Raw genomic sequence first — 25,447 nt, 5'->3', positions numbered from 1 at the left:
AAATTTAAGTAAGATGGTGGGATGATATTATTTAAGTCAATTAGTTTAACTTTTAAAAAATATATTTATATAAAATTAAAATTTTGAGCTTACTTCTTGGAAAATTACGTAAGATTGTGAGATGATTTTGATCTAATTCTATAATTATTTTGTTTGATTCACAATTACTAATTCAAACGTTATGGTATTTTTGAATTACATAAAATTTATAAGTTTTCATATTAGGCATTTCAGAATATATTATGAACACAATCAATTATGTTTTGATTTGAAATAATACCATGATTTTTTACACTGCCTTATATCTACCCATTACTTTCCTCAGTTTTCATTTTTGTTTATATTACTTCTCATTTTTAACTTATTATTTTGAAACACTTTCAAATTTATGATCATGAATATTTGATTTCAATTCCTTCTCTCCCTTAAAAGGCTCAAACATTCTATAAAGTTTGATTTTCTAAAAACAACCTATTACCATAAAAACACATCCTCTTTCAGACTATTTTGAAAACATTTTTTTTGTCAAACGCTATTGTGAAAACTAAAACACTAAATTTCTATTCTATCCTCGATTCAATCTCCAACAGACAACAAAACACTGATAACAATAGTATCGTTGTTCGGATCATCCGTTTTTGGGAAGTTCCTAACTTTAGAAGAAATATTATCTTACTAAGTCTTGAATTTTTTTTTCCAAAAATGCAAATTATCTTTACTATTGTTCATCTTTTGATGATTTATGCAATCATTTTAAAACATTTATAAAAGAAAATAAATAATTGCATGTGTATTTGATTTTAAAAGAATTTTAATATATAATGATATAATTAGATACAATTAAAATAGATAATGATTTGATTAAGTTTTTAAAAATGACACATGCGTCAGATTCTTAGAGTAAGAATTGAAAGAAACCGTACTATATTATATCATCTAATAATAAAGTAACGTTTTTTCTTGGCAAGCTCCAAATGGTTGTCATTTGATGCTCTCTTCATTCACAAGCGTCATTTTGTTTCTTTAAATTTTTAGTGTAACAAATTTATTCAATTGAGTTTACATAATAAAAATTTCTCTTAACAAATAATTTGATGATTAAATATTCTAAAGATATAAGATTATCGCATTAAGCTGGCGCGACATGTTCGTTCAGTATCGCATTTAGTCACCTATGTAAACGATTTTCCTTCCAATTGGCTCGCTTAAGCTGATCTTGTACTTTGTTGACAAAAAAAAAGATATAAGATTATAATATATATATATATATATATAATATTTGGGTTGTATAGGATAATGTCGAGTAATAAATGACTGTTTTATTTCCACACCTTAATATAAATAATTCACATGATCTTGATATTACATTATTTATTTCATTTTCAATCCATTTAAAATAACCTAAAGTATATTTTAATAAAAAAAAGTTCTAAATAACTAAATGAGAATTGAATATATTTAAACAACAGACATTTTTAGTTATAAATTCACAATAATGTATTTTATAAACCTGACACATTTTTATTCACTTTTCTATTTCATCTCATCAAACCCATATTTTGTACTAACTCTCATTTTTGTAACTTTCATAGTATTTATAGTGATGCAATCAATAATTAATAATAACATTTAGAAATATTACATATATAAGAAAATATATTAATACGTAATTATTGCATATCTATAACTCTCATATAGTTTATGTCACTCCTATAACAATGAAATACTCCCTCCGTTTTGATTTAGTTGTCGTTTTAGGTGGTTTTCAATAAAAATGTTTGGTAAATATTTCAGTTTTATCCCTGCTGTTTTAATGTTTTGACCAATAAAAATTGATATAAAAATTAGTGTATTTATTACCCATTTAAACAATAATTTTTCATATGCTTTTAACTACAATTTTTCTTATAAATAAAAAGATACACATTTTACTAACCCTCATATCTCAAATCTCACATAATATTTTTATTTAACTAACATTGTCTTAACTAACAATCATTACTCAGTAAACAAATAAAAACAAGTAATTTCTAAAATCACAAAAAATCTAAAAACAATGTAAATTAAATCCGTGCGTAGTACAAAGTGACTACTAGTTTCGGTATATGTAGGAGTTTATAAGTTCATTCGTGACAGTTTATTTATAATAAAGTATTTTGGCTAAATGATATGAAATAGTGATAATGGTTACGCGTTCGTCTTCTGTTTTTTTTTTCCAACTCTGATCATTAATTAATCATTCGTGCCTCGCATTAGCTGGTTTTTAGGAAAGAACTATATATAGACTATCGACATTAATCACTGGAGAGATGTACGTCAAATGTATTAGAAAATGACTGGAAGACTAATTCTCTTAGCTGTTCACATGTAGACCTTGTTTAGTTTAAAATTTTATTGAACGTCGATCCAATTATCCAAACGTTGATGATAACGAGAGGAACACGACCTTAATGTTACATAATATAAATGGTTTATGAGAATTATAGCCTGTGGAAACTTATTTAAAACTCAACTAACATTTCAGTAATGAAATAAAGAGACTTTCATCAACACATATTTAATTATCATTTTTCATAAATAATAATCATTTACTTAGTTAAAAGAAAAAAGGTTTTAGGTCATCCGACGAGATAGTATTTAACTACTTATATCATTTGAGCTAAAATGTGTACATAGTATAAAATTTACTTTCGATTCATAGCCAATTAATGTATGTTAACCTTCCAACGATACAACGATAAGAATCAAGATCTGTAAAAATATGAGGTCAAAACAGCTAGCATGTGGTTGTGATCCATCATAAAGTAACTAATATTTAGTTTCGAGAAGACCCATTATGAATATATACAATTTTTTTTGTAGTGAAAATGTATTTCTTACAATCTCAATACCAAGAAAAACCATAACACCTCATCATATTTCTACGACTTCTTGGGTAGATTAGCGTTATAGCTCTATTTGGATTCCTGGATAATGTAGAGTGACAGATCAGTTTCATATCAAGTACTATAAAACAAGGCTGTTTAAGAGGTGAATATTTGAAAGGACAATATGACAAGGAGAACATATCTTGTCCACTGATATTATGCATAAAAATGCAAATATACCTAAGGCAGAGATGTATTTTGTTACCAAAAAATATTTATAAAATATATAAATTATAATAACTATTATTAGTACTACATGATTTTTATCAAAAAATATATATGATAAACCCACATGTGGGTTCAAAACCTAGTATTATATACAAAAAAATTCTTTGAATTCGAATAATCAAAATATTCTTTGAATTCGAATAATCAAAATATTCTGCTAAAGAAATATTGAAATCATTAATTGTAAAACTTAGAAAAATATTATAGATAAAAAAAAAAACAGGCTGGTACTCTCCTAGTAATAGTAAAGCCAAAGTTTATAGCAATCAGTTTAATCAATTAATGGGTTAGTGTTACTAGATCGTAAATTCTTGAACTGTATATTGTAAACAATATGTATATGTTTGGTTGACCAACGCATATATAATGATGGGTTTGAGTTCCACTTTTGAGATATCCAAAAATATATACCCTAAACAAACGTACATATCAACCCACAAAATGGATTCAAGTTTAACACCAATAAAACTACCCATCTACGAGATTCCTCTTTTCCCTTCGGCTCGGAACGTTAGATCCAGATGCAAAGGCTGCCGTGTGGAAGGTATCCTTTATGGCGGATATTACAGCAATGAATTTAATGGTAACGCTTTTTACCATAAAGAGTGCGCCGAGGCACCAGGGGTGATTGTTCATCCTTCCCACCGGAAACATCCTCTATTGCTCATTGATAAACTGGAAGATCGTACATATAAGTGTGATGTGTGTGGAGAAGAGCGAGTTTACCCTGGCTATAACTGTATCAAATGCAAATTCAAGGTGGATTTGACTTGTGGGATAAAACCACCAAGTCAAACTATCGAGCATCCTGTGTGTCATGAACATCCGCTTGTATTTTTGAAGAAACGAAAGAAGGTGCGCCCTTGTGAAGTATGCAAGGAATCTATTGAGGGAGCTTCCTATTCATGTCTTGAATGCCAGGTGTTCTTCCATGTGGACTGCGTCCATCTCTCGAAAGAGGTAAACCATTTTTGTCACTCTCAGCATCCTCTCAAGTTAATGGCAGTTGAATCACTTATGGAAGATGCTGAGAAGATTTGTCTTTTATGTGAAAAGAAACCAGAAAATGTACTTTATTATTGTTCCGTTTGCAACTTCAGCACATGTCTTGTTTGTATCAAAAACCCAACACCTAATGTTGTGGAACATACCAAAACCCACGAGCATCCCCTCACTCTTTTTTCGAGAAGAATATTTTTTCCATGTAATATTTGTGGGAAAACAGGCAGGTCGATGCCTTACATATGTCTTCAATGTAATTTTAGTGTCCACCGAAAGTGTATCGACCTTCCTCGTGTCATTAACATCAACCGTCATAATCATCGCATTTCTTTCACTCGGTGTCTTGGCCCTGGGCATTGGGAATGTGGAGTTTGTCGCAAAAGTGTAAATCGGTACAATGGGGCATATTCTTGCTCTGCTTGTCCTAACTACGCAGTTCATTCAGGATGCGCAGTGAGAAAACACATATGGGATGGTGTGGAATTGGAAGGGGTAGCTGATGATGTCGAAGTTATTGCACCATTCAAGGTGGTGGGTGATGGTTTGATAAGTCATTTTTGCCATGAGAAACATGCTTTACAGCTCCAACAAAATGATACTAATCATGATGCAGACACGCGATGTGAAGCATGTGTTCATCCGGTTGGATTTGACCCGATCTACAGTTGTCAGGATTGTCGTTTCGTTCTCCATCAGAGTTGTGCTAATCTTCCAATGAAAACGAGACTTGTCTTTGACACTAGACAATACAGTTTATTAGGAGCAAACGAAGATGTGCGCAAGCTATCAGACTGCAAATTTTGTGGAAAATATTTTACTGGTTTCAAGTACATGGGTCGAGGAAGGAAGGTAGATGTACATTGTGGTTCTATTTCTGAGCCTTTCGTCCATGAAGGCCATTCACATCCCTTATATTTCTATAATAAGGAGGGTCAAAAATGCTATGGATGTCATATCAAGGTAGATGGTTATCTGCTCTCTTGTGACTCTTGTAACTTCGGTTTGTGTTTAAGTTGCGCTAATTTGCCGAAGAGGATAATGCATAGAAACGATGAGCACCCTCTTACTTTGTGTTGTGGCGAAACGGCAAGCGGGAAATACTGGTGTGATATTTGTGAGAAGGAACTAGATCAAGAAAAGTGGTTCTATACATGCTCTGATTGTGGAGTTACATTGCATATCGAGTGTGTACTTGGAGACTTCTCACGGCTGATGCCCGGGTGCATTATTAACTTCAATGAATGTGAATTTGAGGTGGTTCTTAACAATCAAAACACTCGACCGTTATGCAGCATGTGTTTATCTCGTTGCAAGGTCTCCGTAATCTTAAAAGATCTTGAAGATAATGAATACATTTGTTCCCGTTTATGTTTCTTGAATCTTTTTGTGTAAGAAGAATTAAACTTTGAATGTATGCTTGAAATTGGTGAATGTAACATTTCAGCGTTGTACTATATAATCCAAGGAATATTTGCAAAAACAAAAAAAATATAAAAATTGAAGGATAGATTGTAAAACTACTATAATCTAATATTATTATTGTTCAATTCCAAAAACCACTAATTAAGATACAGATTAATAAAAGTATAAAACCATCCTTAATTATCTTAAATGTTACACAAATTTTATCATCCTTAATTATCTTAAATATATGATGATAATATATTATCATCCTTAATTATCTTAAATATATGATGATAATATATTATCATCCTTAATTATCTTAAATATTTTTGGGTTTAAATATATTATCATTATCTTAATCATCTATGATAGCTCAAAAGTTTAAACCTCCACTACTTGATACTACAGGTGTATGGCAATGTTGAAATAGCAATTGTTAGTTGAACCACCAGGAATAAGAATAGCTTACTAAAGAATACATGCAATTGTTTTTTTTTTTTTTGAACAAAGCAATTGTTTAATCTAAGCAAACAAGTTTAAATGAGAACTGTAACAGGTCAAATTTTTAAAAGACTAAATACTGTAGATTGAAATTCAAATAAGGCGAGAAATAAGCAAAGCCATTTTAAGAATAAATAAAGGAAAATATTTAGATTATCTTTAGGGTGAACTTTTTTCTTTACGTTCTTCTTTTTCAACCAATCAAATTAAGTCACCTAATAAAAAGCTAATTTTTTTATATTTTTTTAAAACCTAATAATTTTAATTTTCAAGATTATATGTTGGTTTAGTTTTATAAATATAGTTTATATTTTACAATTAAATGTGAGTTTGGATTTATAAAGAAAATTATGGTTTAGGTTTGGGTTTATAAATTAAAGGGCGGGGGCTTAGAGTTTAGATTTTACAACTAAACAAGATTATATGTCATTTTGGGTTGACAAATGAGAATTAGAGTTTAGATTTAAGAATTAAAATAGATTATTATATGTCGCCTTGTCAGTTTGGATTGACAAATAAGAATTAGGGTTTAGATTTTATAACTAAACTAAATTATATATCAGTTTGAGTTTGTAAAAAAAAAATTAAAATTTATGTTTTATAATTAAATGAGATTAAGTGTCGGTTTGAATATACTTAAATTAATATATTTTAATTTTTGGTTGATGATTTTATAAAATATTTATTAATATCTAATTTATTTAATATAACATGACATCATTTGATTGGTTTAACAAAAGAGGAGTCTTCGGTATATTATTGACTCAGGTTATCACTAATCAATTCAACTATTCAAGATGCACAATCAATCTAAGAGTGCTAACCTTAGGTCTTAGATCACTAATCCATTTCTATAGTACTAATCTTTTCACTAATCATCAACAACTTTGTTTGCAATGAAATGATCAATGGGGATTAATTCCAAGTCTAGCTAACAGTCACTAAGTTTTTTTCTGAAATTTTCGTCGAACACTTTTCATGCCTGAAATTTCCTATTATCTAGACTAGTTTAATGAAACAGTAATCTAGCACTACACCTAGAGAGTAAGGATCTATTGAAATTAAGTCCTAAACGTCTTGAATTCATCAACAACCAACCCTAATCTATGAAACCCAAAGGCTCAAAAGACACAAATATCCATGTTGTTTCTTTGGACGATCATAATAACAAAAGGTAATCAACAAAAAATCTCAAAGAAAACAAGATTAGATTGAATAAAAGTACTTAAGATTCATACAAAATCTGAAAAGAAAAGAGTTTTTCAAAACAAGCATAATATCTTTTTAAAATATGTCAACACTGTATTTATAAATAAAATGTATTTATAGATAGATGGTGCAAACCAGGTCAACCCGAGACAAACCGGATCTAACCTGGTATTTTGCTTGAGAAAACGCATTGCGGTCAACCTTGCAATCGACCAAATGGTAGATCATGTCCTTGGCTCCGATCGATCGATCACTAGGTCGCTTAAGGACGCGTCTGATATCATGTTTCTCACTCTTATCGACCGGTTGATCGACCATGTGATTGATCACATTGTCCTGAACCTCCGGTGTCAATCGGTTTCACCCTTTTTCGTCTATTGTTAAGGGTCCTAGTCGACCAAGTGGTCGATCACACTCCTTGGCTTCGTCTTGGTCGTAGGTGTTTCGCCGTAGGTAATTCTGGATGTATATGTGTAAATATGTAAATGTCTTGTAATAGTTTGTGGTCATATAACGACCGAAAGAAAAAGATGCCCCATTGTAGTGAGCTATTTCGGGGTAAAGTTTAAGAAAGTTGGAATTTTTTAAGAAAATGTGACCAAAATATTAAAGTTGTACGAAATCGTTGAGGTGTCGAGATCAAAGCCACCCAAAAATTTAATTTTAAAATACAAAAGCGCTACGCACATAAGTATACATCTGGTTATATGTTTGGGTAGTGTAATCATATATTATAGCGTCGAAAAAATGTTAATTATTTGTCACTCTGCAAAGTTTGTCAAAAATGACGAACAACTGCAGCGACTACAACGTCAATAAGCCTGGCCTATGAAGCAAGTATCATATATTTAGTATATGTGTTAAAAAAATAGGTCACACTTAAGAAATGTTAGTATATGTGTTAGTGGTCTCTTGTTCGATGTGTTCGCTACGTACACGTTCTTCTCTTATTTTGGCAATTATATGCATTATTAATTTCTCTTACGTACTGACTTATTTTTTCAAGGCAATAATAACACAAACGATCCTTATATAGAAAACTAAACAAAGAAAAGAAGAAGAAGAAGAAGAAGAAAATAGACAACCTTGAGAAAGTACAATTAGAGAAACCGTCGCCCGTCTCTAATCTCCACAAACACCACCGCCACCGTGTCTTAACTTCGTAAACACTGCCACTGCCGTCTCAAATCTCCATAACTGTCACCGTCGTCGGCATAGAATACATTGTTGTCTTGTTGATTATGAGGCCACATACTGTATATATAAGTGTTTTAGACCACCCAAAGCTAACGACGTGCCCTGAATGTTGTCCTCTTGGTTATAAAGAACCTGTTTCTGAGTGACACTAATACAGCTAAAGCTTCAGCCATCGTCATCCGATTTGTGGGAGATTCTTCACAACACCTTAATCCCACATGAAACACCATCTTCAAACACTCAGCAATGTTGATGTTCTTGTTGTTAACTTCATCGTGGAGAATCGATGTGTCAGCGATTTCAAGTACATGTTCGGGCAGCCCCGACTCGGCATAGCTACGGAGAGTTAAACCTCCAACAAAGAGTTGATCAGTTGGACGCTTCCCAGTAAACATCTCCAACACAAGAACTCCGAAACTGTACAAATCTCCCTGTCTCGATGGTTTTCCTCCCATTCCATATTCTGTACGATCATCAAAATTAATAATAAATTAAAAATGGAGATAAAATAATTTCATATATATCTACAGTACTTTTTACCTGGTGCTGCATAGCCGATGGTTCCTCTGACACCCGTGGAGCTCAACTGCTTGATGAAGGATTCCTGGTCGAGGATTCGAGCAAGACCAAAGTCGCTGACATGGGCTGTTAGATCAATGTCCAGAAGAACATTGCTTGGCTTTAGATCACAATGAGCTACAGGGTCATGACACTGGGAATGGATATAATCCAAAACTGAAGCCACATCTATGGCTACGTTCAGTCTTTCACTTAGCTTCAATGGTCTTGGATCATGACTTTTAGAGCTTCCAACTTCAACCTCTGGGTTCAGCCACGTGTCTAGGTTTCCATTGGGCATAAAATCGTACACAAGAGCTTTGAATTCATTTCCATTGAAATCAATGCTTGCACAAGCTGTCACTAGTTTCACAAGGTTTCGATGCCTTATACTTTTCAAGGCTTCACATTCCGCCATAAAGCTCTTGGCTGCCCCATGCTTTTGGAGATTCAGAACTTTAACTGCAACAGCTTTGGACTCGGGACCAAGCAACCCTTTAAAAACAGAGCTAAAGTTTCCTGAACCAATCAAATTGCTTGATGAGAACTCGCAAGTCGCTCTTCGAAGCTCCTCATAACTTATTCTTTCATAGAACGGAGACACTGACAGCAAGTTGTCGGCGTTGTTTGCACCGTCTTTCTTCTTACCTTTCATACGCATGTATAGTAGACTCAGAGCAAACAGTGACAACAACAGAGAAGCTACACCAACACTGACACCGATGAAAATTTTCTTTCTGTTTGATGGATGTCTTCTTGCCCTTGAAACGTAGTTTAGAGGGCACGGCCTTAACTTTAGTTCAGGGATGCCTCCACAAAGCTTTTCATTACCGGATACTGAAAATTTTTCAGGAGTTTGAAACAATCCTTTTGTCCGAACTATTCCTTCAAAGTTGTTAACAGAGAGATCTAAATACTCTAACGAGGGAAAGTTTGCTAGGTACTCAGGTATACTGCCGGACAAATCGTTGTTCGATAAATTAAAGATTTTAAGAGCTCTCAAGTTTCTGATATCTGGAATGGCTCCATCGAATCTGTTTCCTTGCAAGGAAATTCCTTCCATGGAGAGACAGCTCCCTAACGTCTCTGGGATGTTTCCATGAAATCTATTGTTTCCAGCTGATAGCAAAACAAGGAATTTTAATCTTCCAACATCTTTTGGAAACGGTCCAGTCAACAAGTTTTTTGATATATACAAGATAAGAAGAGACTCTATTAGCATGATTTCTTGAGGTATAGTCCCGTTTAACCTATTTGATCCGACGTGAAGGTATGAAAGAAACCGACATTTTCCAAGACTTGGAGGAATGCTCCCTTGGAAACTATTGTCAAACAAATTCAGATTTTCTAACCGAGTGATGTTTCCGAGATTTGCTGGTATCTCTCCGGACATTCTATTGGAATTCAATAAAATTTCATGTAACCCCAAAAGCTTTCCAAGAGAGGTAGGTATTCCTCCTGTCAACAAATTTTTTTCCATGCCAAGTGATTGTAGGTTTATGAGATTCCCAATGTCATGAGGAATGCCTCCAGAGATGAAATTTCCTCCGAGGTCCATTTCGGTCAACTCGTTAGAAAGATTGGCTACAAAGATTGGCAGTTCACCTCCAAGTCTGTTGTAACCAAAATCCAAGACTTGCAACTTAGTGCAATTTACCAAAGCACTAAGAAAGTCAAGATCTCCAACTGAGTTGTTTCCAAAAGAATTCTTATTAAGCCCCAACATTTGAATATTGTGTAATGTTCCAAAACTAATGGGGATAGATCCAGTGAAAAGGTTTTGTCCTAGCTCTAGACGTGTAAGGGTTGAGATATTGGACATCGTTTTGGGAAGATCTCCTGAAAAAGAATTCATCCCCAAATACAACTCCTCAAGATTTGGAAGCATATTCCCAAATTCGGGCCTAAGACTACCCGAGAAGTGATTGCCAACAATGGATAAAAACGTAAGTGAGGAAAGGTTGTATATTTCTGGAGGAAAAACACCTGAGAGATTGTTTTTTGAAAGTTGGAGATATATCATATTGGTTAATCTACCTATGTAATGTGGAACTTCCCCCTCCATATGATTATATGCAATGGAAAGTTGACGGAGAGATGTTAGGTTTCCAAAAGATGTGGGAAACGTCCCTGAAAGGTTGTTTTTATCTAGGAGCAAGTTTTTAAGGCTAGATAACGATCCTAGCTCGGAAGGTAAACCATGTATAAGACGGTTTGAGGTTAGATCAAGGGTCACCAGTCTAGAGCAGTTAGACAGGCTTGGAATTACTCCTTCAAGAGTATTGTAGCTCATGTTCAACTTTTGAAGCCTAAGCAACATTCCCAACTCTTTTGGGATGGTACCGCTAAAAGAGTTATCTCCAAGATTAAGTACTCTGAGAAAAGAAAGATTACCGATAGACGGCAAGATCATCCCACCAAGTTGCAACCCTCCAAGGTCCAAACCAGTAACTCTTTTGTGTTTGCGGCCACATGTAACATGAGACCACTGGCAGAGCTGAATAGAGTGGTTCCACGAGGCCAATACTACTCGTCTGTTTTCAGAAACTTGAGACTTCAACGCAAGTAATGCTTGCCTATCACCATCTACCCTGGACGCTTCATCAGCAAAACCCACATCCACATTTTTAAGTAAGATGAGAGTATTGAAAACAAGTAAAAGAAACAACCTCATGATTATACAAGGTTCTTTAGATAAGCCATCTCATTTTCAGAAGGAGGCTTTTTAAAGAGATGAGCATAGGAAAATTATTTGCCAAGCCTGATGACCCCAGACCGCTTTCTTTTTAGCATTAAGGAATTTGAATTTTCTTATTTGATGTGACGTCCCAACAGTTTTTTTAAAAACTTTTATTCATATCACTAAACAGGTTATCAAAGAGACGAAAAGCTATTTGAAGCTCAAGTCAACGTTCAAAGTCATGTGTGATTAGGGAGGGAGTCTTCTTTTGTTAAATTAATGAGCAATTACGTCTATATCAATCTTCAGTATATGGCCTCTTGTGATTGTGAATGGGCAGCGTTGGTGAAGGGCGGTCCGACAAAAAAGTTTCCTCACATACAATATATATATAATTAATGACTCAGAAAATGTTTAAACAAATTACTGCATATCTTTTAAATTTGTCGAAAAACACAATCCTACTTCAAAATAATATTTTGTTATCCGTAATACTGTAAAAACTAGATTAAGAGCCGTGCTAGAGCACATATTGAAATTTATTTTATTTATATTGTAATTTTTATATAAAATATAATTTATGTGATTGTTTTAAAATTTTTTTTGGATAAAACATTATGCAATAAAATCATATGCTAAATATAATGGCTTGAAAAAACATACTTATTTTGTAAGTTTTATATTGTAAAATTCTAGATAAGTATCCGTGCTATAACACTGGTTAAATTTTATTTTATACAAAATTTTGTATATTTTATATTTTAAAATAAAATTTTAATATGTTATATTAGTTTATGTATGTGAAGTTATTTCAACAATATATATTCTACATCATGACTTGAATGTCATTATAAAACATAATTTTGTAAATTTGGTTTTTAAAAAGCGAGTTATTATATTATGAGTAATGTAATATATTGTTATACTTTTTGTTTTAATATACTTGGTTTCTTGAAATTCTTTCATGACATATTATTGACATTGCTATAACAAATCAATTTAGAGTGTTTATAGTTTCTAACTTTTATATCAAGTTTCAATATATTAAAATATTTCAAAATAAATTATTTAAAGTTTATTATATTATATAAATTATAAAATTCAACAAAAAAATATGAAATTGAATTTAAATATTCAAATTTTGACCCGTTACTCAGTAGAATTTTTAATTCAATAGATATTATTTTTAAAGAATAATATTACTAAAGCTTAAATATTTTATAGATTGAACAATTTATATTTGTTTTTTAAAATTCAACTTATGCTATATCCGGAAATAAAAATATTTTTTTATTATAATAAATAATATGATAATTTATTTGTTTCACAAAATAGACTCATATATAAAAATGAGAGGTGAAGTATAATGATAATTAACAAATTAATATGTTAAGTTAGATATCAAAAAATTTTATTTGATGAATAATTTATTAAAATAAATTAATATGGTAAGTTAGATGATATGATTCTTTAGAATATTCTCTTTAAGATTTTCGGAAATAACGTGTTCTAGTAATAAAATCTTCCGAAAATAAATTAAGGTCCACTATTTAATTTGTAACCAACTAATCTATCAATTAATGTATAACCTATTTGTAACCAACTTATTAGAATTATATAGTCTACAAAAAAATGCTGTGTACTTCCGTTTTATTATAAAGGGGAAGTTTTTTTTTGATAATTATTTTATCGGCACCATATTTAATAATCACATTTAAACATAATCTCTTATTGCTTGTTTCATAACTTTGTATGACATATTATTTCAAATAAATCACGTCTGATCCGCATATCATGTACTGCCCCAATCCATTTTTACCAAATGAAAAAGAAAAAATTTGGATGTAGATTTTACTAATAAAAGCATCGAAGATTGATGGTATATTCATTATACTTCGTTATATCACGATTAAAATTTAGATATATATATATATATATATATATATATATATATATTCATGCAATTCATTATGTAGTTAGAAAACAAAAATTACATGAAGACGAACAAAAAAAAACTAATAATTAAATAATAATTAATTAATATTCCTTTTTGTTCCTTATTAATCTATTTTTAGACTTTTCACACATAATAAGAAAACACATTAAAAATCATTATAAATGCATTATTTTTTTGTCTTTTACAATTTTTTATAACTCTAAACAAACAATATTTAGTTAATTTTTTGAATATTTTAATTAATCATTAATAATTATTAAAAAGTGCATAGATAACTTAAATATATATTTTTGAAACAATTTTTTTTCCTATAGATTAATAAAGAAAAAAAGGGAATAGTTTTTCCAGACAATTTAACCGCTTGGAACCACTTAAAAGTTATTTTTATAACTGCCTATGAAAGCAAGAGCTAATATACAGAGAAGAGAGGCTCCAAAGTATATCTTCGTTCTTTATCAATTACATCACACTGTCTTTATATATCAAAGCTAATGATAACCTAATGATTATAATGATTAGGCTAATTTCTGAAAAGTGTCATCATCAATTGCATACAATGATGATGCAAGAGTAGAGAATATGTTCTTCACTTGGAGTATAGTGCATGTGAGTTATCTTTGGAGCCTTGACTCAGTGGCGGACGCACGTTGACCGTGGGTGTGGCACGTGCCCCACTCTATTTTTTTATTTTCCTTGAATAAATAGTATAATATTTATTTATATACCCTCTAATTTAATTATTAATCTTATTAGTGCCCCATACTAAATATTTGTCTGTATCCGCCCCTGCCTTGACTGTATGGAGAAGAACACATGGTGAGTAGAACTCTCCTCTGTTACTGTTGATGAATTGCAGTGAACTTCTTGTTGTCAAATTCCATCTTTATTTGTTGTTGGAGTGGATTTGGAGTGATACTCCTTACAGATGAGTGACATCAGTAGGTCGGTTACTATTTGGTCCGAGATTTCGTAAAATATCTTACCATAATTTGATGGTTAGCAATGCTTTTCGTTTCAACATTAGCTCTAATGAAAAAGAAATTACGTCACTGTTTCACAACGTGCATGTGCATTGGGATAACTGATTTGGATGTTTTTAGAATAAAAATATTATTAACATAATCATTAGTTTAGATTTTTTGTTTAAGTAATTGGTTATTAGGAGAACATGTTTAAGATCATAAGATTTAATAATATAATAATCTAAAATATATTATAATTTTAAAAACTTTAAAAAATAACATTTAAATTGTAAACTTAAAAAATTTATACTAAAATTCAAAATACAATACCAAATTTTTATAAAACAAAAAAAATTAAAGATATAAACAAAAAAAAAACAAACAAAACTTCCTCCAAACAAATAAATGTTTTCTCCTTTGCAAAAAATTGTATTCATTCACAAGTTGCCACGTCACCCAAGAACTGACCCAAAATCAGTTTTACATCAAAACCCAACAACATGTTCTTCACTTACTATTTTCTATATTTTTGATTTTAAAAAGGCTTAGAACACCCAAGGTGTTGGTCCAATGCAGATGGCCTAATATGTTATCAACTGTGTGATGATTTGAAGTTTTTTTTGTTTTTTTTTGTCGAAGATGATTTGAAGTTTTTTTGTCCACAAAAAGCAATAGTCAAGGTTAAAAGATACAGCCAGGCAGATACATGATTTGTTTAGGTTTTTCTAGAGATATATGATTCGCTAACTAAACTCAATTTTAACTTACGTTAGTTTAATCAATGTCTATCAATAATTTTTTTTTTCATATTGATGTCCGTTTCTAAAATGACGATAATTAAATGATTTTACACTACAAGAAAACAATCGATTTGCGATGGAAGAATTCATCGCAAGTCCCTCGCAAAATGATATTCGCAGGGGATTTGCGAGACACAAAAGTTCCTCGCAAATCGCGTCTCGCAAATTTCAAATATCGCAAGTCCCTCGCAAATTTTGCGAGGAAAATATGTCCTCGCAATTACCTCGCAAATTGCGAGGAAGCATATACCTAGCAATTAGCGAGAAACAATTCCTGTCGCAATTCCGAAGCAATTTGCGAGGACATTTTCTCTCGCAAGTCCGTAGCATTTTGCGAGAAACCAGTTCCATCGCAAGTCTGAAGCAATTTGCGACGAACTAAATCCATCGCAAATACGTTGCAACATGCAACAACTCAAATTTTAAAACGAATTTTTGTTTTGCTTATTCTAGATTAAATTCGGATTAAATTGATATTAATCCAGAATTACAAATACAATTAAAATTGAGGTAAACTTTAAATAAAATTAGGAATAAAATTAAAATTTAAACTGAAAATTCAAATTGTCTTAAAAAAAATTTACAAACATAATGTCAAAGATTCAGAGAGAGAAGATTCAAATTGTCTTAAAAAGATAGCGAGAGAGGGGTGATGTTTCTGGTTCCAGTTCCGCTACTGGTGTTGGTTTCATCGGTGTTGCCCTCTTCTCCAGCTACTGGGTTGGCTTTGGTGGTGGGTTGTTCATTGTCGGGTTTGGAGAATTTTCTGGTGAGTTGTTCATTGTCGAGTTTTGAAACTGTGCAGCAAACTCAGGATCATTTGCAGCGAGATAGTCGAAGTAAGCATCATAGCAATGCATCCTTTGTGTACTTTCTTGGATTTGACTCGCTTGTGTCTGGATTTGAGTCGCTTGTGTCTGAATACACTCCTCAGCTTGTGCTAGTTTCTGAGCCAAAATGACCGTACCGGCATGTTTGCTGGTGTGTGATAATTACCCCCACGTTTACATGTTTCTTGAGCGCCATAGTAATCAATCTGCTCAAACAAATCATTTCCAGAGACATAAGTTGGTGGAGGAACACGCACAACTTTATTCTTTCTAAACAACTTCTTGTTCTTCCTGTACGGATGATGCAAGGGAAGAAACCGACGATGACAATCAAACCAACAAGGTTTTCGCCCATACTTTAACTGAAACATCTCGGTACGATCCATACAATAAGGACATGATAATCTTCCGTGTGTTGTCCACCCAGATAACATTCCGTACACAGGGAAGTCACTAATCGTCCACATTAGCACTGCCCGCATATTGAAAATCTGTTTTCACGACGAATCGAATGTCTGAACACCTTCATACCGTAACTGCTTCAGCTCATGAATCAGAGGTTGCAAGAAGATATCTAGAGCTTGCTTCGGATGCTTTGGACCTGGTACCAGAATACTCAAAAACAGAAATTCGCTTTGCATACACATATCTGGAGGAAGATTGTATGGCGTCAATATAACATGCCATAAAGAATACTGCCTCCCTGACATACCAAATGGACTAAAACCATCTGTACACAACCCAAGATAGACATTCCTACACTCTTGAGCAAAGTCAGGATATACCGATTGAAAATGTTTCCACGCCTTTGCATCAGATGGGTGTGTAATTTCTCCTTCTTCAGTAGAATGTTCTGCATGCCATCTCATTACCGCTGCAGTCCGTTTTGATTGGTATAAGCGTTTCAATCTATCAGCAACAGGCAAGTACCACATATGTTTATATGGCACTCGCGTCCTTCCTTCAATAGGCTGATATCTCGGCTTCCCGCAAAACCGACATTCCTGCAACTTATCATCATGTTTCCAGAAATCATGCAATAGTCAACGCACACATCAATCATTTCAGATGGTAATCCAAGATTCGCAACCAACTTCTGTATTTCATAGTAGTTCTCGGCCGATACATTATCAGTTGGCAAATACTCTTTAATGAGTTCAGCCCAAGAATCCATGCAATTCTCACTTAAGTTATTATCAGCTTTTATTGTCATCATCCTAGATGCCAATGATAACTTAGAATGCCCTTCTCTACATCCATCGTAGATAGGTTGATTTGCAGCATCTAACATATTATAAAAATGTTATGCATCTACGTTGGATTCTTCCGTATAATTCTCAAGAAATGCAGCAGTAGTTTCATGAAATGCATCATTAACCATATCATAAAATCTATTTTCCTCATTATACCCATAAAAGCCAAATTGATCAGATTCTTGATGCCCACAATTACTAGGTTGATCAACAGCATAATTCATACTACTACTTCCAACGTTACTGCTACAACCCTCTCCATGACGAAACCATACATAGTAATTTGGCATAAATCCTCTATTATAAAGATGCTTCTTCACTAGATTAAATTCCAAATAATTATTGTTGAAGCACTTAGGACATGGACAAAATATTGTACCGTTTTGACGAGCAAAGTCTTGGTTTGTCGCCTGGTACATGAAAGCGCGCAACCCATCACAAAACTCTCTCGTCACATCACCGGTCTCTGGATCTCTGTGATTGTACATCCACTGTCTCATTGTGTATATCTCATGCTGCCCACCTCCAAACATTATTATAGAATTTAAAAGTGTTTTGGCCTTTTTTGTAGCCTTTTTTTCTTTTACAATATTTTTTTGGTAGTAAAAGTGTTTTTGTTGGAAGTATTTTGTGTTGTGGTTTCCATGGATCATGAACTTGCTATTTATAGACTTACTAAAAATAGTTGCTATGGATTTGCTAGGAAAATTTGCAAGGGATTTGCGAGGGATGTTTAAAAATTTTATTTTCTTGCAAGGGATTTGCGAGGCTTTTACTGTTTTGCCGACAAAACAGTTACACTCGGGGAAAACGTGGCTGCCGACATCATCGTCCCTTGAAACTCCCTCGCAAATTTGCTACGGAGTACGTCATCGCTAATCCATCGCAATATTGCGAGGGAGTTGCGAGTGTTTTGCGAGGAATTTTTGCGGATTCGCAAATTTGTAGTAAATCCCTCGCAAATTTGCGAGGGAATTGCAAGTACCCTCGCTTTAGTAGCAAACTACTCGCAAGTCCGTCGCAAATTTGCGAGAGCGTTACGCCGTCGCAGATTTCCGTCGCAAATCGACTGTTTTCTTGTAGTGTTATATTATGTTTTGTTTGTAGTGATTCATTTTGATCTAATTTTTTTGTTTAAAATTTTAAATTATTATATAATACATTTAGTTAATAAAATTTGTGATTTTTTCTACATATGATGTAATTCAATTTTTTTTAAACGGACATATATTACTCAATCGATAAATAAAAAATATGTGTATACAATGTCTCACATCGCCTAAAAAAACTAAAAAATGATTCAGAGTCATACTATAAAAGATACCAAAATGATTTCAAATACGAATGAATAAGAATCTTGATTTATCATGTATTCAAATTTAAAAGTTTCATTTTGTTTCTTCCGGTTTTTTATTTTAAAGAATTTAAACTTTTAAAATTGTTTATTATATTATAAATTAATTAAATATTTAAAATTAAGATGATGTTAATAATGGAAAAGTGTGTTCACCGTGGAGATGATATCTAAAACTGACTTTAGTTTTTAAACTTTTTGGTAATACACTAACATTTATCAAATTAAATTTGAATTCAGGTGTAAAAAGAACATTGTAAAGATAGACAATATCAATTAATTGAATCAATCGTATGTCCATTCTCCTAACAGTGTAACCATTTAGTAGGATGACAAAGGTACATAGTGAGTAGCCCCAAATTTATAACCAAAGCTCTCTAGGAGGAACGACTGGTTCCTTAAATATATAAGGAATATACTAACATGTCATAATAGGAGTTTGAATAAAGTGACAGAAATGTACCTGAAATATATGAAATTATAAGCCTGAGGTTGAACTCGATGTACAAGGAGTGATAAGTCTGGATTCCACTATAGAAGTGTGAAACTTGGTACTAAGATAAGAAATCATAGCTTGTATATGTTCCGTTGACATGTCATCATTTGATTGATCCACTTTCTCAACCTTTTGTTCTTGTGAAAGTGAGAACTGCATTGGTCTTCCACTTAGACCCTAATCATGGAGGAAAGCCATGCAACTTCTATCACTAATCAGCCATATGACCAATCTTTTGACAATGTGAAAATCTAGGTTTCTGATAATCTCCATTAACTAGAAGAACTTGATTGTTACTTTCTTGAGTAGGTGTAGCTTGATCTTGATCAAGCATATTGTATATGACAATCAACCATGGTCTTGGCTTCATATTCATAATTTGACCTCTTATGTTTGCAAAGCTGTCATTCAATCCCATGAGATAATGTATTATCCGACTAGTTTCAGCTTCTTTCATCAATTCATTCCCATGCTCACAATCACACTGTATCATAGTGAGACTCATGGTATTATCCAATTGTTCCTAAAGAATATTTTTTCTTGGTGTAATATGTTGTGAGTTCAAGTGTTCCCTGATAGACTTCTCCAATTGATACTTCCAAAGATTAATAACTCGAAAATGGAGAAACAAATAATTCCATATTTCAACATCGTATTCACAAGAGTATATTATCATAGATCTGATGATTCACCACATTCAAAATTCATGCCTTCACCACAACGACTCTAAATCTTAAATGAGCTATCATCCTTGTCTGGCCTAGGTATTGATCCTAGACTCATCTGCATAGCAATAGAGCATTTGTTATAGTTCGAGCTATTAAGAGTGTGAGTCACAATGGACAAACATGGATCATCAGTTGAATGAAGAAAGGACGGACTATGCGTACAATTAAAATGATATTCCCAAAAAGGTGTGATTTTGGGAATCAGTTGAACGAAGAGGTGTGATTTTTTACAACTTAAAAAGCTATAAAAGTATCCTACAATCATTTTCATAAGCTTTTTCCTAAAGTATTGTGATATTTTTTTAAATAATAGTAGATTTGAAATGAGATTTACAAATTGTTAAGGGAGAGGTATTGATTTAGGATTTAGAAAGAATTTTAATGACTTTATGTTCTTGCTGATTGTTAGAATCATAGAAAATTAAAAGTTAAAAATAAAAGATTCTAAGAGATTGTTTAGGAAGTTTTTTAAAATCTTGATGATTTGTTTTTTCTAATCTTGTAAAATCTTTCTATTTGATGAAAGAGTTTTCATGACTTTTGTTATGAAGGAAATGATATAAAATCTTAAACCAATAACATAAAATTTGAATTCATTAACGATCCAAGATTCTTTTGTTTTACTTGAATAACATAAAACTTCTAATGACTTTATAAAACTCTTAATCCAATAACACTAGATTTATCAAGATTTTAGATAACTTTTTACAAATCCACAACCAATAACACCAAATTTTTAAAGAGTTTTTAAAAGTCTTAATTGAATAACAAGAAAATTTCAATAATTTTGAATGATTTTACATAAATGTTAAAGTTCAATAACAAAAGATTTTGGAAGGTTTTTTTTAAAATTATTAGCTGAATAATATCAAGATCAATACATCCTATATATACTGTGTGCGCGCATATTTACACTCCAATAGAGATTTGTAAATTAAAAACTTTCGAATTTTAATTGGAGGAGGTGTATTCAATTTAATATTCAAAGTGATTTGAGTTTTCATGAGATTTTAAATGATTTTAGGGAAGTTGATATGATTTATTGCAAAATTCTTACAAATTTTACCTAAAACCATGAGATTTAAATTTCGTATTTTCATCTAAAGAAATTTTCTCAAATCATCGAGAATCCTTAAAATTCATTAAAATCTAAATTTATAAACTGTTTTGAATAACAGTGGATTTTAAACTAAAATTTAAAATTATTTGTTTAATAATCAACCGTGGATTTGATGAAACTTTTAAAAATCTATAATTGAATAATATATATTTTGTAAATTTTAGACAAATCACTGTCTAAGTTGAATACCGCGGGTTACAGACTTACACCAAATCGGAACTCACAAACAATTGATATAATCGATGGACCGAAACAAAATGGGACGGTTCTAAATCCCGTTCGATTAATAAAACTGGATCGCCGGTTTCTCTCTGGTTTATCCGGGTTTTCCTGGTTCGTTAACACCATATTGGTTTTAGTCTTTTAGAAGACTTTAAACCATGACCGGATTGCTGAGCTTGTCTGAAAACACGATCTCTACTTCATCATTTCCTACGAAAGCTTTCGCATTCGAAAACTATTCCCTTTACCCAAATTGAGATACACAAGTTGGAAACTGGAAGCAATCCGCTAGCCAAAAGAAAAAGAAAAAATAATGCATAGGTTCGATTTCAAAGAGATGCAGGAGAAGATCTCCGAGAGCTTTCGTCCATGGCAACGCTCTTTTCAATTCTGGGTTCGAGCTACCAATATCTACACTGGCTACAAGGTCTCTCTCTTTTTACTGTGTTTCTTTAATCCTTTTTTATTCATTAGTGTACAGTTTTCTCTATAAAGTTTGAATTTTTGGGCTTTGGATTCAGGTGTTTCAACTTCGAGTGAGTTTAGTGAAAGATGCAAAGAAGCAAGAGGAAATGTGGGAAAGACAACATGAGCAAGCTGCTGACAAAATTTACTTCATGTGCTCTGATCTTGGAGGTTTCTTCCTTAAGGTACGTTGTTGCATTTCATAGTTGTTGTTGTTGTCCTCTATGGCTCTTTTCATTTACAATGTTAACTTTTTGTTTTTGTTTTTGTTTTGATGCTTTTGTAAAAAAAATCGTAGATTGCTCAACTTTTAGCAAAACCTGACATGGCACCAGCTGCGTGGGTGAAAAAGCTTGTCACTTTGTGTGATCAAGCTCCTGCGACACCGTTTGATGCGGTTCAGCTTGTTCTGGAGAAGGAGTTAGGTAAAAGCATTGATGAGATCTTTGACACATTTGATGAAAAGCCTCTTGGTTCTGCTTCTATTGCTCAGGTATTACAGCTTTTTGGTGGGAACATTACAATTAAAATGAACATTGTTGAGTGAGAGTATTTGGGATTTTGTCAATGGTGATGGACCAATTGTGAAAATTGTCAAAGAGTAAACACCAACAAAATATGGTACAAAGGAAGTGGAAGATAGCTGAGAAACTTTGGGATATTACCATTGATGCTTGAAAAAGTCTGAATTGGAGTGTTAGTTTATGTCTCAACACCTCGTGATGGTTTTTTGATTTATGCTAGAAGCTTGTCCTCTCTTGCCATAGATCTATTAATTCTTTGATACATATACATTTATTTTCTTTATTAGGTTCACAGAGCAAGAGTGAAGGGTAACAAGATGAATGTTGTTGTAAAGGTGAGCATTATCAGAGGACTACTAAAAGCCTCCCATCTTTTAATAAGATTCTAACTTGATTCCTTGTGTTTAGGTTCAACATCCTGGCATCGAAAGGTTGATGATGACAGACATTAGAAACTTGCAACTATTTGCCTTATACATGCAGAAAACAGATATCAAATTTGACTTGCATTCCATAACAAAGGAAATGGAGAAACAGGTATTTATTGATCCAGTTCATTTATTAGATATAGCTTGTACGACTTCTTTTTCTCCAAGTCATTGAAAGCAATGTGTTTTCTTTTTCAAGATTGGTTATGAATTTGACTTCAAAAGGGAGGCCAACGCAATGGAAAGAATTCGATGTTTTCTTTATGCGAATAACAAAAAGTCTCCTGTTTTGGTACCAAGAGTTCTGCGAGATATGGTGACTAAGTAAGTGTTCTTGCTTTCGCATATCATATACCTCATTGGTTATCTTGATAATGTTTAAGGCCCCTTCTGTAAATGGACCCTCCTCTGTTGGTCATCAGTATACTCGCATCTCAATCTAAGATTTTTTTCTTTCATTTTTGCTTACCATATGAACAATCATAATTTGCTCAGGAAGGTTCTAGTGATGGAATACATTAATGGAATTCCGATCCTGAGCATTGGTGATGAGATGGCTAAAAGAGGGATAAATCCTCATGGTAAGATTGCAGAGGCAGCAAAGCAGTAAGCTCCTACATCATCTCAGAGAGTATGGTGCCTAAGTTTTATGGCTCAAAGTCTTAGTAGCTATTATGTTCTAGAAATTCACATGTCCTAGTCCTTCTTTCTTTTGTTGTTACTGATACCACACTGGAATTTATATCTCCTCTTGCCCCAGCAAGATACTTAACAGTTTATCCCGTGCATATGGCCAAATGATACTGAAAAGTGGTTTCTTTCATGCGGATCCACATCCTGGAAATATCTTGATTTGTAAAGGTCAAGAGGCAAGTCATATTTTTGTTTGTAGTTATTATTTGGTAGTTTCTTAGTTTGCTCACTGTTGTCTTTTGGCTGAACTTACCTGTCTATATGTCTTGATTTGTAATCTTGTTTCTCATCGTCAGGTTGCACTGCTGGACTATGGTCAAGTGAAGGAACTTCCTGACAAATTGAGACTTGGTTATGCGAATTTGGTCATTGCCATGGCTGATAACAATGCTTCACGAGTATCACAGAGCTTTTGGTAATCACATTAAAACTTATCTTGCACTACTGAAGTAACTTTTTGACTTTGGTTGTTGGTTTTGTTCAAACATATTATCAGTTTCGTGGCTCAAACCTTGTTCTCATTAGCAAATATTTTTTTAGAAAGACATTTCAATAAGAACCAGTGCATTCAAGGTGAAACCATTTGTGAATAAGAACCAGTGCATTCAAGGTGAAACCATTTGTTACCACAAATGTTAATTTGTGAGTGAGAATGTCTTTCTGTTTAAGCTATGAACACTGTGGGTTCATGCCTGCTCAAAAAATGGGGTTTTCACATTTTAAGACGCCTAGTTTGGTATGTTGGCTAGTTTGGTATGTGGGAACTGTTTTGAAGCTAGGATGTGGGGGATTGTTATGATTGGAAATCGTTTTATGTCTAAGATTGGAATAGTCACTGTCAATGGTTTGGATTAGTGTAGCATTGAGTTTCCTAAGTAATTGCGGTTGTGGATGTTCAGGGAAATGGGTTTACATACAGTGGCCAAATGTGAGAATGAGCAGCAAGAACTTCTGCGGTTAGCACAAACACTTTTTGATACAAAGATGCCAGCTGGTGAGACAGTTTTGCAACCTTTCGCAGATGACTCTTCAATAAAAAAGATCGCTGTTGAGGTAAGTAAAGCACCATAGATGTTGACTAAGTAAAAAAAGTTGTATATGTGTTATATTTCCACAGGTAAATAATAAATACCAAACTAACTTGAAAGTGTTCTTTGGTGGTAGACATTTCCAGAGGAACTGTTCTCTGTACTCCGAACAGTAGTTTTGTTAAGAGGACTTAGTGTTGGAATGGGAGTTAATTACTCGTGTGCACAACAGTGGAGATCAATGGCCCAAGAGGCTTTACTTGCATCTGGAAGAGTGACAAGAGGTAAATTGGTTATGTCTGTCTTGTCACTACAATTTTTTTGGCATAAAAAAACATGAGCTGATGGGGTTGGTAACATATATAACACCTGAGTTTTACAGATAGCAAAGGAAGATCTCGTAGACGGGCTTCTCTACGAAGGCTACGCGCAGGAAGTTAGGAAAAATATAGAAGTATTTCTCATAATTTAGACTCCAATGAGAAGGATATGAATTTTTGTTCTTTTTTGGGTGAGAATTTGAATGATAGGAGGAAGTTGTATAAGAGTTGAATGTAGTTTGCTGAAATGCAATTATGATGAAAGATTTTGTAAAACCACATAAGTTGAATGGATTATATGTTTTGGCAATCCTATTTAACCAATCCTCGATCCATCTTTGCTATTGCAAAAACCGATCCATCTTTGCTATTGCATAAACTGATCTTGAGAGGCCATGTGGGTAGGCCTGGGCACTAATACCCGTTACCCATATTCGACCCGTTACTCGGCTCGTACCCGTCCCGAAAAAAAGGTACCCACAGCTTCAGGTCGAGTAAAGGGTATTATAATTATATTACTCGTGAGTAAGGGACGAGTATAGGGTATTAGTTTAGTTTTCA

General features: G+C 33.0%; 3 protein-coding genes across 7 annotated transcripts; 2 read left to right on the top strand and 1 right to left on the bottom strand.

The window, feature by feature from the left end:
• Positions 1 to 3,551: 3,551 nt before the first annotated feature.
• On the top strand, positions 3,552 to 5,608 carry LOC104763338 (uncharacterized). The gene has a single exon (XM_087500110.1). The coding sequence runs from the start codon at positions 3,597 to 3,599 to the stop codon at positions 5,547 to 5,549; it is 1,953 nt and encodes a 650-aa protein (XP_087356236.1). The 5' UTR covers positions 3,552 to 3,596; the 3' UTR covers positions 5,550 to 5,608.
• Positions 5,609 to 8,221: 2,613 nt separating this feature from the next.
• On the bottom strand, positions 8,222 to 11,859 carry LOC104761024 (putative LRR receptor-like serine/threonine-protein kinase At3g47570). The gene is made up of 2 exons (XM_010484042.2): positions 9,009 to 11,859; positions 8,222 to 8,931 (listed from the first exon to the last, which is right to left on the bottom strand). The coding sequence occupies exons 1-2, from the start codon at positions 11,698 to 11,700 to the stop codon at positions 8,558 to 8,560; spliced, it is 3,066 nt and encodes a 1,021-aa protein (XP_010482344.2). The 5' UTR covers positions 11,701 to 11,859; the 3' UTR covers positions 8,222 to 8,557.
• A 9,518-nt stretch (positions 11,860 to 21,377) lies between these two features.
• On the top strand, positions 21,378 to 25,196 carry LOC104761023 (uncharacterized). 5 transcript variants are annotated; one of them, XR_015589493.1, is made up of 12 exons: positions 21,378 to 21,855; positions 21,950 to 22,078; positions 22,192 to 22,386; positions 22,705 to 22,752; positions 22,826 to 22,954; positions 23,045 to 23,169; positions 23,341 to 23,426; positions 23,606 to 23,714; positions 23,835 to 23,953; positions 24,438 to 24,591; positions 24,703 to 24,850; positions 24,949 to 25,196. XR_015589493.1 is itself a non-coding variant. In XM_087500243.1 (12 exons), the coding sequence occupies exons 1-12, from the start codon at positions 21,742 to 21,744 to the stop codon at positions 25,005 to 25,007; spliced, it is 1,440 nt and encodes a 479-aa protein (XP_087356369.1). In that variant the 5' UTR covers positions 21,378 to 21,741; the 3' UTR covers positions 25,008 to 25,196. The 5 variants fall into 5 exon arrangements, 1 of the variants encoding a protein (XP_087356369.1); XR_015589492.1 differs by having other exon boundaries at positions 23,341 to 23,451; positions 23,606 to 23,706; XR_015589495.1 differs by having other exon boundaries at positions 23,341 to 23,476.
• The last annotated feature ends 251 nt before the right edge of the window (positions 25,197 to 25,447 follow it).

This window comes from Camelina sativa, chromosome 18 (assembly GCF_030686135.1).
Source record: "Camelina sativa cultivar CO46 ecotype springtype chromosome 18, ASM3068613v1".
Lineage (NCBI taxonomy): Eukaryota > Viridiplantae > Streptophyta > Magnoliopsida > Brassicales > Brassicaceae > Camelina > Camelina sativa.
The sequence above is the reverse complement of the archived record's forward strand: the minus strand, read 5'-3'. Positions and strand labels throughout refer to the sequence as shown.

Bases quoted from the DNA above. Each gene is read 5' to 3' on its own strand.
- LOC104763338 (XM_087500110.1), top strand. From the start codon at position 3,597: ATGGATTCAAGTTTAACACCAATAAAACTACCCATCTACGAGATTCCT.
- LOC104761024 (XM_010484042.2), bottom strand. From the start codon at position 11,700: ATGAGGTTGTTTCTTTTACTTGTTTTCAATACTCTCATCTTACTTAAA. The intron at 8,932-9,008 runs GTAAAAAGTACT...ATGATCGTACAG, and splicing joins CATCGGCTATGCAGCACCAG to AATATGGAATGGGAGGAAAA.
- LOC104761023 (XM_087500243.1), top strand. From the start codon at position 21,742: ATGCATAGGTTCGATTTCAAAGAGATGCAGGAGAAGATCTCCGAGAGC. The intron at 21,856-21,949 runs GTCTCTCTCTTT...CTTTGGATTCAG, and splicing joins ATATCTACACTGGCTACAAG to GTGTTTCAACTTCGAGTGAG. The intron at 22,753-22,825 runs GTGAGCATTATC...CCTTGTGTTTAG, and splicing joins AGATGAATGTTGTTGTAAAG to GTTCAACATCCTGGCATCGA.